Below are 12,333 nucleotides of genomic sequence, written 5' to 3' on the forward strand. Positions count from 1 at the left end.
GGGTCTGTACCGGGCGAGGTGGGTCAATGGCCTGACTCCGCAGACCCACCCCCTTTAGGAAGGGCGCATGGCTCAGTGGTTGCAGGGCACTGGCTTTGCAGGCCCAAGGTACTTATCGCCAGGCTGGCAGTTAAATCTTACCTCAGCATTGGCAGTGGGGCAGGGTCCTCCACTCCGCCACACCCGAGGGCAGCAGGCAAGCGGAGGGGGCACAGGGCAAGCGCCCTGCGTAGCGTAGACGCAGCTCTCCCCACCCCCTTGCCAGCATCTGCTGCTTCAGGCAGCCACATCACTGGCCCCGCCTAATGGTCCTATATTTCTTACAGTGACTAACAGTGTGGTGTAGTGGTTAGAGTGTTGGACTGTGATGTGGGAGACCAGGGTTCAAATCCCCATGAAGCTCACTGGGCCAGCCACTCTCTCTTAGTCTAACCTACTTCACAGGGTTGTTGTGAGGAGGGAATGGGGAGAGGAGAGCCATGCCTGCCACCTTGAGCTCCTCGGAGGAAAGGTGGGATAGAAATGTAATAAATAAATAAACAAACAAACAAACGAAGCAGAGCTAGTGAAGTCTGAAAAGCAAAACGTTTCCGCCTTCCGCCTTCTCCAGCTGCTCTGATGGTAGGGGAGCATGGGGAGGGGGAGCTGTTTTCTTAGACACTGTTAACAAAATCGTTGGTTTCAGACCATGGTATTCCTGATCTCTATGTCTGGATGTAAAAGTTGGATACAGAAAAAAGCAGATAAGAGAAGAATCAACTCATTTGAAATGTGGTGTTGGAGGAGAGCTTTGTGCATACCATGGACTGCGAAAAAGACAAATAATTGGGTGTTAGAACAAATTAAACCAGAACTATCATTAGAAGCTAAAATGATGAAACTGAGGTTATCGTACTTTGGACACATCATGAGAAGACATGATTCACTAGGAAAGACAATAATGCTGGGAAAAACAGAAGGGAGTAGAAAAAGAGGACGGCCAAACAAGAGATGGATTGATTCCATAAAGGAAGCCACAGACCTGAGCTTACAAGATCTGAACAGGGTGGTTCACGACAGATGCTCTTGGAGGTCCCTGATTCATAGGGTCGCCATAAGTTGTAATCGACTTGAAGGCAAATAACAACAAAATGATGAAAGTACGTCCTTCCAGGAGACGCAGCTGCTCGATGCTTCAACCACCATCTCTCCTCCGGCTGCTACCCACAAAACAGCCGAAGGAGGCAAAAGCTGGAGCACTTGGCTGTCCGGCGTTGCCGCCTCTGTTCTGTTAGCAGCAGCAGCAGCAGCAGCAGCAGCAACCGAGCTCTGGATCCAGGCAGGAGAAAGAAGAAAGCGGGATGCCTGCCTGGGCCTTTCCCTCCTCTCGCGAAAGAAGACCGGGAGTCTCTCTGGGAACTGGCGAAACTGGGGCTGCTCCTGCTGCTGCAGCAGTCGCCCCCCCACACGTATTTTTACGGTATTTATTTCAGCTATTTATATACCGCTTAATCACCGAAGTTTCTGAAGGGTGTGAATAATGATATCAAAAAGCAAGCAGGGAGCAAAGTCAATTAAAAGTAAATCATAAAACCAGGAAACTTCCTTAAAATGCCTGCGGGGGTCGCCCTCCTTGTAAGGACAGGCGCAGTTCCTCCTCTCCCCGGAAGGTGGCGCGCCTCCCCTTCCTTCCCGGAGACCGAAAGTAACGACAAGGCCAAGGAACGTCCGAAGGAGGTGCAAAAAGTTGCCTTGCGCGGGTCCTGGAAGAGCGCTAGTCCTCGCGGAGCATTGGGGTCCTGCGCGGGAATGGAGGAGAGCGCCTTCTTCGTCAAGCGAGAGGCAGCTGGAGCAGGCTTTAGCAGGGAAGGGATACTTCTCTCCCCCACTCTGCAAGGTGAAAACATAAAAACAGCCCCCTTTTGCTATGGTGCTGCCAGGACTTCCTAGGAGCAGAGGTTAACCCCTTTTCTGCCGGGGCCTGCGGAGGCCCTCCTCTGCGGACGGCGCCGTTGGGGGAGAGAGCCGGCCCGGCAGCAGGGGAGTTAACGAGGGGGCCGTGCGCGCGCAGGAGCTCCCAGCGGGCCGGCTGTCCCCGCCTCACCCCGGCAGGTGCCAGAGCCGGGGGCTGCAGCGGGGAGTGGGAGGCGGAGGAGGGCTCGGGGTGCTCGTCGATCCGTCCGTCCGGAGACAGCGCTGCGCCTCCCCGCGGGATCCGGAGCGACCTCTGAGCTGCTGCTGGTGCGGAGGGAACCGGATCCCGGAGCCCCCCCTTGGCCCCGGCCATGCGGAGCAGGAGCAACTCCGGAGTGCGGCTGGACGGCTACGCCCGGCTGGTGCAGCAGACCATCCTCGGGCACCAGGTGATCTGGCGCGCCCCTCCCCCGGCGGCCCCGGGCATCCACATGGCGGGCGGGCGAAGATTTAACGAGCAGGCGCCCCCGCCACGTGTGGGTATCGTTCTCCCAGCCGAGCCGCTGTGGAGTTTTTCTTCCCGTGCGGAGGAGCCCCCGGGCCCCCGCAGGCCTCTTCTCTGCCCGTACCTCAAAAGGCAGGAGAGCTCCCTCCCGCCTTCCTGTCCCCGGTAACTGGATCCGGCTCTGGGCTTGCGTAACGGCTCCTCTGCGCAGCTCTGTCCCCCCCGTCCAGCAGCAGGTGCTTGGTGTGCCGTGGGCGGAGGCGCCAGCAGGAGCAGCAACAGCCGTCCGCAGGAGCCGTCCGGGGCGCAGGACCAGGGAGTGGACTTGCCTGGAAGCAACCCCCCCGGCTCCCCCCCCGTTGGAATCGCTGCAGCTGCACCTCGGGGTGTCTCTTCCCAGCTGGCCTCTCGCCTGACCTGACCCCTGCAAAAGGCGCAGCAGCCTGTGCGCGCAGGAACCCCCCCCCCCCTATTCCAGGCGATGGGCGTTTCTACAGGATGAGAGACCCGGGACTCCAGCGCTGAATAGCTCCTGCCAGTCTATGAAAGCATTACTGAGCAAGCTGGATCGTCTGACTTGGCAGGAGGCCCCTTCCTGGGTGCCTGGGATGGATACCTTCGGCAAAGGCGAAAGGGAGCCCTTCAGAGTTGAACTCTGCCATTTAAAATGGGGTTAGGCCAACGCCGGTGAGATGAGGCTGTGTCAGTGGCGACTAGCCAGGGTGGTTCTTTGCTGCCTCCACTTCTGGAGACCCCACATGCCTCTGAATGCCAGCCTCTGGGGAACGTTGGGGGAGGCCGCAGCAGCAGCTCTTGTCCTCAGGTTCTGCTGTGGGAGCAGGATTCTGGGCTGGGAGCTCCTGTTGGCCTGGTCTAGCTGTGGCAGGGTTGCTGCTGAGGGTGGCCAAGGGCAGTCAAAAGCTGCCTGTGGCCTCCCAGAACCTGCCCATGCTGGGTCTGGAGCTGTGGGGAAACCATACTTGGCTTTGTGGAAGGTTCCAGAGGGCTCCTGGGACTGCTATCTTTAGAAAGATGCGTAGGCCACAAGGTGCCCCTTCTCCTTTCTCGGTGTGTTTAAATTAAATAACTCTTCTGTGTCTTGGATTTGTGTTCAGGGGTTTGCAGTTTCATAATAACTTATGAGAGCCCCAGTGTGCCCCCTCTAATTTTTCTGGGTGGGTCACAGGTTTGGGGAACACCTTCACCTTTCGGGACAAGGCCCTCCAATGGCACCTTACAGATCATAATTAAAATAGTAACACAGTTTTAAAAATCCAAATAAAACAAACAAAAATTAATTAAAAACAGCAGTTTACAACCTAAGCTACGTCATTTAGAATGCAGTTTGAAACAATAAAGTTTTTAAGGCCTGCTTAAAGACTTACAAAGATAGGGCTACATATACAATTATTTGTGAAGAGAATTCCGAAAGGAGGGCCTTTGTTTTTCTGTAGCGTCAACATGCCACATTTGGGATAAAATTCCTACTCAAAAACTCTGAGAGCTTCTTTGGGATTCTTATGACCAGAGAGGTAGTGACTGTGACCTATCCTGAGTGTGAACAAGGGACTGGAGGTGGAGCAGTTCATCAAAGCGGCTTGTGTAGTTGGCCTGAATTCTAAGGTCTGCCTGAAAAGCTTTCCTGGAGCCCCTTTTCCTTCCATTCCTGCTGCCACTGAAACCTCCTGAGAAACCAAAGGCCCAATGTGGGTGGTGTATGTGTGAAATTCTTTTATATGATGCAACAGTGCCAATGGTAACCTAGTTTTCTGCTCCATTCATGGAATGCCACAGCGTGCAGGGCAGTTAAGGATATAAAAGCCTCCAAATGAAGGCAGCCAGTCCTGGCAGAAAAGCCTCAGTGGGCAAAGCCGCCTGTGCCCACCTCAGTCTCTCTGTGTTAAAGAGGGCTTTGCTGTGCTGTCTGCTTCCGGCAGAAGCATTTGCTTCCAAGAGGAAGTGGCACCAGCCAGAGCTTTAGATCTCATGAATGGGGATGAAATGAGGCCAAATGAATGGAGTGCAGGCCTCTGCGCAAAACGCCAAGGGTGCGCTCTGCTGCCAGGAGGGTTGCATACCCCCTTCTCCTTCTCTCCCCCTCCCTGGACTGGCATAGCCCTTGTGATTAGCTTGCTTGGCTTGCCAACTGCCCTCTGCCCTGGGCAGTGCTGAGGCTTTGGCTAGGAAAGGGGCAGCTTACTGGGCCAGGGAACCGTGGCAGGTCTGCTGGCAGCGGGTTAGCTTACATTTTCCAGTTGCTACTTGTACGCAGCTAACCCATCTGGGGGCTTGTCTTATTTGCTCTGCAAGCGTTTGGAGTCCCCTCTGAAAATGGCCTTAGAAAGTTGCTCTCTTTGAGTTTGCTGTGATTCCCCATTGTGGGATCCACTGATGCTGTGAGAGAGCTGAAGAAGCTTTGACTTTGGGTGCTGGTTGCTCAGGACAAACACTAGACTTGTTCCAGCATCTCCCAGAGGGTGCTTGTGCCTCGACTGGCATGAGCTTAAGAAATTGCTTTGGCTTGTCTGGAGTCTGGCCATTGTGTCACATGCCTGGGTACTGCCTGCTGCAAGGCTATCCTGAGGCAGGCTAGCCTGGGGTGCACCTCTCACTCCACCCTCCTTTCTTACTAGAATCATGTGGCCCATGGATGTGTGTAAGTTACAAAGCAGGCAGACATTCTCTGAATCTCTCTTAGCAGTTGAGACACAACTTCCCTGTGTTTAGTGGTCCTGAGTCTGTCTGTTCCCTTCCCAATGTGGATTGGGGGCGTCTCCCTGAATTCGGCCAAGGCTTGTTGCACTGGGGAGTCTCTTATCCCCTCATTTGCTGTGGGTTGTTGGCTGTGTACAGAATCCGCAACTTTCTGGTGTGGGGAGATGTAAGACATCCCAAACCTTAAAACATTTAAAGTTATTTGCTTGCATATTTTTTTGCTATGATATGAACTGCCTTCAAGTTGATCCCGACTTGTGGCGACCCTATGAACAGGGTTTTCATGGTAAGCAGCATTCAGAGGAGGTTTACTGTTGCCTTCCTCTGAGGCTGAGAGGCAGTGACTGCCCAAGGTCACCAGGGAGCTTCACGGCTGTGTGGGGATTCGAACCTGGTCTCCCAGGTCGTAGTCCAACACTCTAACCACTACACCACACTGGCTCTCATTTTTTTGCTAGTGCCTGCTAAAAGGAGAGTTAGCCTATGGGTTTTGCTCCCACAGGAGACGGTGATGGCCACCAACTCGGATGGCTTTCAAAGAGGGTTAGCCTTATTCTCCATTAATTTTTCTGTCAGCGGCTACTAGCCACGATCGCTATGTTCTGCTGCCAGTGTCAGAGGCAGGATGCTCCTGAATATCAGCTGCTGGGAAGCGCACAGGGGGAGAGTTGCTGTTGCGCCCTCGTCCTGCTCGTAGACTGCGCAGAAGCATCATCTGGTTGGCCATTGTGAGGACAGGATCCTGGACTAGATGGGCTGTTGGCCTGATCCAGGAGGCTGCTGTTACGCTCTTATGAACCCCGGAAGCTGCCTTATACCAAGTCAGGCCAGGTCCACCTAGATCAGTATTGTTTGCACTGAGTGGCAGCAGCTCTCCAGGATTTCAGACTGGGCTCCCTCCCAGCAACCCTGGTGTTTTTTGTACTCCTAGAAGGAGGACATGTGCTTTGCATGCAGAAGGTCCCTGGTTCGATCCCTGGCATTGCTAGTGAAAGGATCCCCAATGGTGGCTGATGAGGGAGGATGCTGTGCCTGGGCACTTTCCTCTCTTGTGAGCAAGTGAGCATGACATCTGCTCTTTTAAAAACAAATGAATGAATGCTGAAAATTTACACGAGGAGCATGGAACGTCCCTTGGGGGCCAGTCTTTCCCTCCACCCCCAGAACAGGTACCGCTTTGGTTGTGGGGTGCCATTGAAACGAGAAGCTCTGTGATCACTAGGACCCTCACCCTTCCCTGGAACTTGGGCAGCTGCCTTATCTGGAATCCGACAACGGATCCATCTGGCTCAGGGCTGTCTGCACTGACTGGCAGTGGCTCGCCAAGGTCCCAGGCAGGGGTCTCTCATTCCCAGCCCGGCCTAGAGAGGTTACTGGGGACTGAACCTGGGGACTTTCTGCCTGCCCAGGAGATACTCTCCCCACTGAGCTGTGGCTCTCCTGCTCTGCTGTGCAGCAAGCTCATTACCACAATGCCTCTTCCTCCCTCTTCCTCCCTCTGCAGAACCCAGTGACAGGCTTGCTTCCAGCCAGCGATGACCACAAGGACGCCTGGGTCCGGGATAACGTCTACAGCATCCTGGCGGTTTGGGCACTGGGCTTGGCCTACCGTAAGAACGCAGACCGTGATGAGGACAAGGCGAAGGCATACGAACTGGAGCAGGTATGGGGGGGGCTGTGTGGGTTGCGTGCAGACTGTCCTTCAGCAAGCACCGTGAGTGTGTGTGTGTGTGTGTGTGTGTCTGGGCTGTGCAAGTGGGAGTAGGGTTGCTTTGGCCACTCTCTTTAACAGGGAGGGGGGACCTGTGGCCTCTCAGGGGACGTTGAACTCCAGTTCTTATCAGCCTCAGCCAGCTAACTGGTGATTGGGGATGATGGGGGTTGTAGTCCAGCAGCACCTGGAGTGCCGCAGCTTCCCCACCCCTGCCCTTCACAGCATGTAAATATTAAAAACCATGTGATTTGGGGGGGGGTCCATGGCAGCCCAGCCAAAGCTCACGTTGCTCCCCCCTCCACCAACTCCTTGCTTGCTTACTTCTTCCTCTGCCCTGTTTGTGGGGGCTTGAGTTGGAGCCCCCTCCAGCCAGGAATGCTCAATTTCTGGGGTTCGCAGTGAGAAAGGTTTGAGCAGACCCTCATTTGGAGCAGGGAAGCACCTTTGATTCCAGGAGTTGCAGCCCCCTCTCTTCTCTGCTGCACTGTTTTCACGTGGCTCTTTGCTCCATGTGAGTGTCTGCCCAATGGCAGGTCAGGACTGTGTGCATTTGGTTGGGCGGGCGGGAAGGAAAGAAATAGCTTTGTGAGCCGGCCCTTTGGAGGTGTTCAGAGTGGGATGTTTCCCCAGAGTCATGGCATCCAAGAGGAAGCTGGATGGGTTTGTGATGAAATCTTGGGAATTCTGTTCTGCTGCCTTAATTGTAGCACATCAAAGTAAGGGAGTGTGCCACACACACACCGGCCCCCGCCTGGTGGCATTTTTCTTTCTTGCATCTGGGATTGCCACTGCAGCTGGAGACACAATAGTCTCCATTGGTCTGTGCTGTAGTGTGTGTGGGGGTGGTGTGATCCTGGTAATCTTACCTGTCTGGCTAATTTGCAAGGGTCAAGCAGGTAAAATGGGTTCCACAGTGTACTAGCCAGGATCCCGTGACGTGTGCTGGAGCCAGAGCCTCACCCTGATTTCCCCCCTTTGACCAGGCCTCGTCCCACGTTGGAGGCCAAGTTGCCACAGATCAAAAGGCTGGCAACTGGCCACAAACCCCCGGACCTGGCCAGCCCCTGGGCTTTTCGCTGCGGTAGCCTGAGCGGGTGGATCTGTTCATGGGTTGTCTGCCAATGTTTTCACATCAAACTGCTCTTAAAGTTGCAGAGAGGAACCTGGTTAAAAAGAAAGAAAGGAAATGCTGGACGGACCTGCCTGAATTCTGGCTCTTTGATATGCCAGGGTGCCAAGCAGCTTGGGCATTTTCCCTTCTGTCTGTGGTGGCCGGGGCTGGCCTGCTGTGGACTGTTGTAGCCCAGAAGTAAATGCCATGGAGGGCTTGAGTCCTGGGTCCGGTTTCAGGCTGGGGCCTCCTGAAAGGTCACTGGCTAGCTGCCTTTGCTGAGCAAGGACTGCCCTCTTGCTCGCTGGAATGCTTGCAATGTGTCGTCTCTCCTTCCCCTTTGCAGAGCGTGGTGAAGCTGATGCGGGGACTCCTCCAGTGCATGATGAGGCAGGTATGGACTGGGGGTTGCCACTCCTTCCCTTCCACCCGGTGCCGGCTCAGGGCTTGGCTGAGCAAAGCTCTCTGTTTCTCTAACGGGTGTTTCTTCCTCGTGCTCAGCGCTGCTGTTAGATGGGCTGGCATCAAGCGTGCACCTCTCTCTCTCTCTCTCTCTCTCTCTCTCTCTCTCTCTCCTTGGATGCCAAGATGGGAGGGGGACAACAATGGTCAGCAACGCTGAAGGACGCTTTTTATTCTCTGTGCCTGTCACTAGAGCTGATTTTTAGAACCCCATGCCCCTTTTTTCCACCCCTCGGCAGCCTTGGAGGGGAAAGTCTCTATACTCCTTCCTTCCTTCCTTCCTTCCTTCCTTCCTAAATGTATAGTGTACTGCCAAAGCTTTCTGTGGCTGTGGGGTGGTGGTGGTTATTGTTTTATCATTTGTTTTTATGGTATGGCATATTTTGTTTTTAACAATGTTGTGAGTCACTTGGAGACCTTTGGGTAACAAGAGACTGAGACATAATAATAATAATAATAATATAAATGGCCCTTCCTCAAATAATATTGAGGCAGTAAACAAGAAATATAACCAAAAAATGGCAGTTTAACCATAACATACAAATCTCAAAGCAGAGTGCAGAAGGACACAGTAGGACGTCCTTTGCCAGCCTGGCACCCTCCACATGCTTCGGGCTGCAACTCACCTTGATCCGTGCTGGATGGGGCTGATGGGAGTTGTGGTCCAAAATGTCTTGAGGGCACCAGGCTGGCAAAGGGAACAGTGGACCAAGCCGACCCGTTGCTCTTCCAGGTGGACAAGGTGGAGGCTTTCAAGTACAGCCAGAGCACCAAGGACTGTTTGCATGCCAAGTACAACACCAGCACTTGTGCCACGGTGGTGGGAGATGACCAGTGGGGCCATCTGCAGCTGGATGCCACCTCCCTCTACCTGCTCATATTGGCTCAAATGACAGCCTCAGGTAAGGCTCCCTTAGCAGCCAAAGGCCTGTTCTTGAGGTCAGGACGTGGCCTGGTCCCCTCCCTGCCCCCGTTGGCGTGGCTCAGTGCGGAGGGCTCCTCTTCTCTCAAGGGTGAGGACTGGAGTTTGTCTCCACCCTCGCCGCCCTGCCCGGTTCTTCCCCTCTGCGTTCCTCTCAGAGCATTGTGCTTCCTCTCTTCCAGGGCTTCACATAATTCACAACCTCGACGAAGTCAATTTCATCCAGAACCTCGTCTTCTACATCGAAGCGGCTTACAAGACAGCTGTGAGTTCCCCGTCTGTGTGGCTTGGGTTGGCGCACTGGGAAGGTGGGGCTGATTGGCCGGCCTTTGAGGAGCAGGAGGTGGCGCGCTCTTGGGGCCACAGTCAGGCCTCCATGCACCACCCAGTTAGCAAAGAACCTGCTAGCTGGGAATGAAACCTTGGCACGCTGAGAGTCAGAGGTTTGTTTTCTCGGCCAAAGCAAAATCTGAGCCCCCTCTGGATATGGAAAATCTAGGAAGAATGTGGCAAAGGCTCAAGTGTTTTTGTACATTACGCCAACCACAGGGCACCTTCTGAGCAGCCCTGCAAAGATAAACTTCTGTTGCTTGCTGATTTCTACCTGTTCTCTCTGCCCCCCCTCCACATCTGGTGCCTCCCCCGCTTTCTTTGGTCAGCTGTGCGTGTGCACTCAGCAGTATTGTGGTGGTAAGGGGGGGAGTTGTGTGGCTTCCTTTCCTCTCCTGTGTGTCTTGGCAATCAAAAGCCCCACATTCTGCACCGTTCTATGGTAGATGACAAGCTGAGCCTCAGAAGGAAATGTGTGTCCTCGTAACTGGTGAATGCTTTCTGACTGTCCTTGCTGGGATCCCATTTGGCTCAGACAAACCATAGATATGATGGGAGAAAGCCTGGAAAGTGCTCTGTGTGTGTTCGCGTGTGTGTAAAACCTCCCAGCTCTGCTGCAAAGGGCGGAGCAGCTGTGTGTGTGATCTGATGGCAGCAGCTGACTTCCAGTTACTGTGCCGTGGAGAGGATGCATCTCCTCTGCATGGGCTGGGCCCTCAGCAGACGAATTTAATCTTGCAGATAACTGGGGAGCAGTAGGTGACCAACTGGCCCTCCTGCTGTTGCCTACCCCCTGCCGCCTTTGGTGCTGGCTAGGCAGCCCCTATACTATAGGCTTGACTGCACATTGCTTTTCATCCAGGAGAGAAAACAGGGCGGCCCTTAAAGGGATGTCAGGACAGCCTCCCTAGTGCCACTCTGCTCTTTTTCTCTCAGTTAGGAAGAATGTTGCAGGTGGGTCTCTGGTCACGGACCTTGCAGGGCACGTGAAGTCAGAGCTCAGTGGCTGAGCATCTGTCTTGCATGCAGCAGGTCCCAGGTTCAATCCCTGGCAGTGTCTCCAGGTAGGGCTGGGAGAGACTCCTGCCTGGAACCCCGGAGAGCCACTGAGTTAGGTGGCCCGGTGGTCCTGTGGTCCCTTGTCTGCTTCTGGCTTCACTGATGTCTTGATCTGTTTTTCTCAGGACTTTGGGATATGGGAACGTGGTGACAAGACGAACCAGGGAATCACGGAGCTGAATGCCAGCTCTGTGGGGATGGCAAAGGTGAGGGCCTTCCCTTGGCCTGACATCTCTCTGGGGCAGGGAGATGGGAACGTCCCGGCGAGAGGCAAAACCCAAGTGGTGTCCCTGAGAACTCTCCCTGGGCGTGGTATGGGGGCTGGTGGTGCACATTGCCATGGCTCTAACGCAGAGGTGGGCAGCCTTTTCTCTGTTAGGGGCTGCGTTCCCTTGAGGGCAATCAGAGGGCTGATGGGGGAGGGCTGGGTCCTTTCGAGATAGCTCTGAAAATATGCATATGTGCACAAGGGAGTTCCCTGGGAAGAAGGCCTGATTGTTAAGCCACCACTCTGGGAATTTGTAGCCCTGTGAGGGGAATAGGGGGTCTGCTAACAATTCTCTGTGCCCTTCACAAACTACAGTTCCCAGGAGTCTTTGGGTGAAGCCATGATGGTTTAAAAATGATATGATGCTGCTTTAACTGTTGTGCAGATGGGGCCTCATTTTCTAAAAAAGCGGTGTATTTTCTGGCTGGGGGTGGCATCCTGACTTGCAGAGGGCTGGGGGGGGCTGCCTTCTGGTGCTAATCTGTATGTGCTCTCCCCTCCTCCCCAGGCAGCCCTAGAGGCTTTGGATGAACTTGACCTCTTTGGTGCCAAGGGAGGCCCCCAGTCGGTGATCCACGTGCTGTCGGACGAAGTGCAACACTGCCAGGTAAGGGCAGGGGCTGGGATGGGTGAGGCGGACATCCCTTGCTGCCTGCTTCAGGCGTGTCTGAATTGGGGCTATATCCTGTTGGGGATGAGGCAAGTGAGTGGAACCAGTTCCCTGACGCAGGGAGCAGGAGGAGGTCCAGATGAATGCGGCTCTTGTTCCAGCCAGCCAATCAGCTTCGATGGTGCTTATTGCAACTTTATTTATTTAAAGCAATTTTTACTTCGACTTTCCAGCTGAAAAGGCCCCCAGAGAAGCTTATAGAGCAAACCCCACCCCCCAAGATCATCCCCTACCCGTAGGCTTACCTTCTAAAAAATACAACACAAGAGGAAAAGGGGTGAGGGGAGGAGGAGGAGAAAAGCAAGCTGAGGCACCAGTTCTTACGGTGTCACCATTCTTGTAATGACAAGTATGGAAAAAAGTTCAGAGAGAAGCGGAACCACGTGGAGCTGGTCTCTCAGCAGAGCCGATGGCGTGTCTGTCTGTGCTTTCTCTCTCTCTCTGTCTCTCTGCAGCATTATCTGCATGACACAGCTTTGTATATGTTTGGAGAGGATTGCGGCCTTCCTTCCCATCATGTGTAACATCCCAAGGAATTGGGACAGGAGGGGAGGCTCCTAAGCAGCTGCACTTGTTACTGCAGTTACATCAACATTATTATTATTTACATTCATATCCCACCTTTCCTCCATGGAGCTCAAAGTGGGGTACATGGCTCTCCCCCCTCTCCATTCCATGCTCCCA

The 12,333-nt window shown here is 54.1% G+C and overlaps 1 protein-coding gene across 6 annotated transcripts in view; it reads left to right on the forward strand.

Moving 5' to 3' along the window:
• The first annotated feature begins 1,903 nt into the window (after nt 1-1,903).
• Nucleotides 1,904-12,333, forward strand: part of PHKA1 (phosphorylase kinase regulatory subunit alpha 1) — a 37,380-nt gene continuing 26,950 nt past the window's right edge. For 3 of the 6 annotated variants that reach the window (XM_061598946.1, XM_061598948.1, XM_061598949.1), the window contains exons 1-7: nt 1,905-2,342; nt 6,618-6,776; nt 8,285-8,332; nt 9,134-9,302; nt 9,505-9,587; nt 10,837-10,917; nt 11,488-11,586. In XM_061598946.1, the coding sequence (XP_061454930.1) occupies nt 2,265-2,342; nt 6,618-6,776; nt 8,285-8,332; nt 9,134-9,302; nt 9,505-9,587; nt 10,837-10,917; nt 11,488-11,586 (717 nt within the window). In that variant the 5' untranslated portion in view covers nt 1,905-2,264. Of the gene's footprint in view, nt 2,343-2,366; nt 3,086-6,617; nt 6,777-8,284; nt 8,333-9,133; nt 9,303-9,504; nt 9,588-10,836; nt 10,918-11,487; nt 11,587-12,333 lie in introns of those variants that run through there. The other 3 variants (XM_061598945.1, XM_061598947.1, XM_061598950.1) reach the window with 2 other exon arrangements.

The sequence above is a fragment of the Rhineura floridana genome, chromosome 16 (assembly GCF_030035675.1).
Source record: "Rhineura floridana isolate rRhiFlo1 chromosome 16, rRhiFlo1.hap2, whole genome shotgun sequence".
NCBI lineage: Eukaryota > Metazoa > Chordata > Lepidosauria > Squamata > Rhineuridae > Rhineura > Rhineura floridana.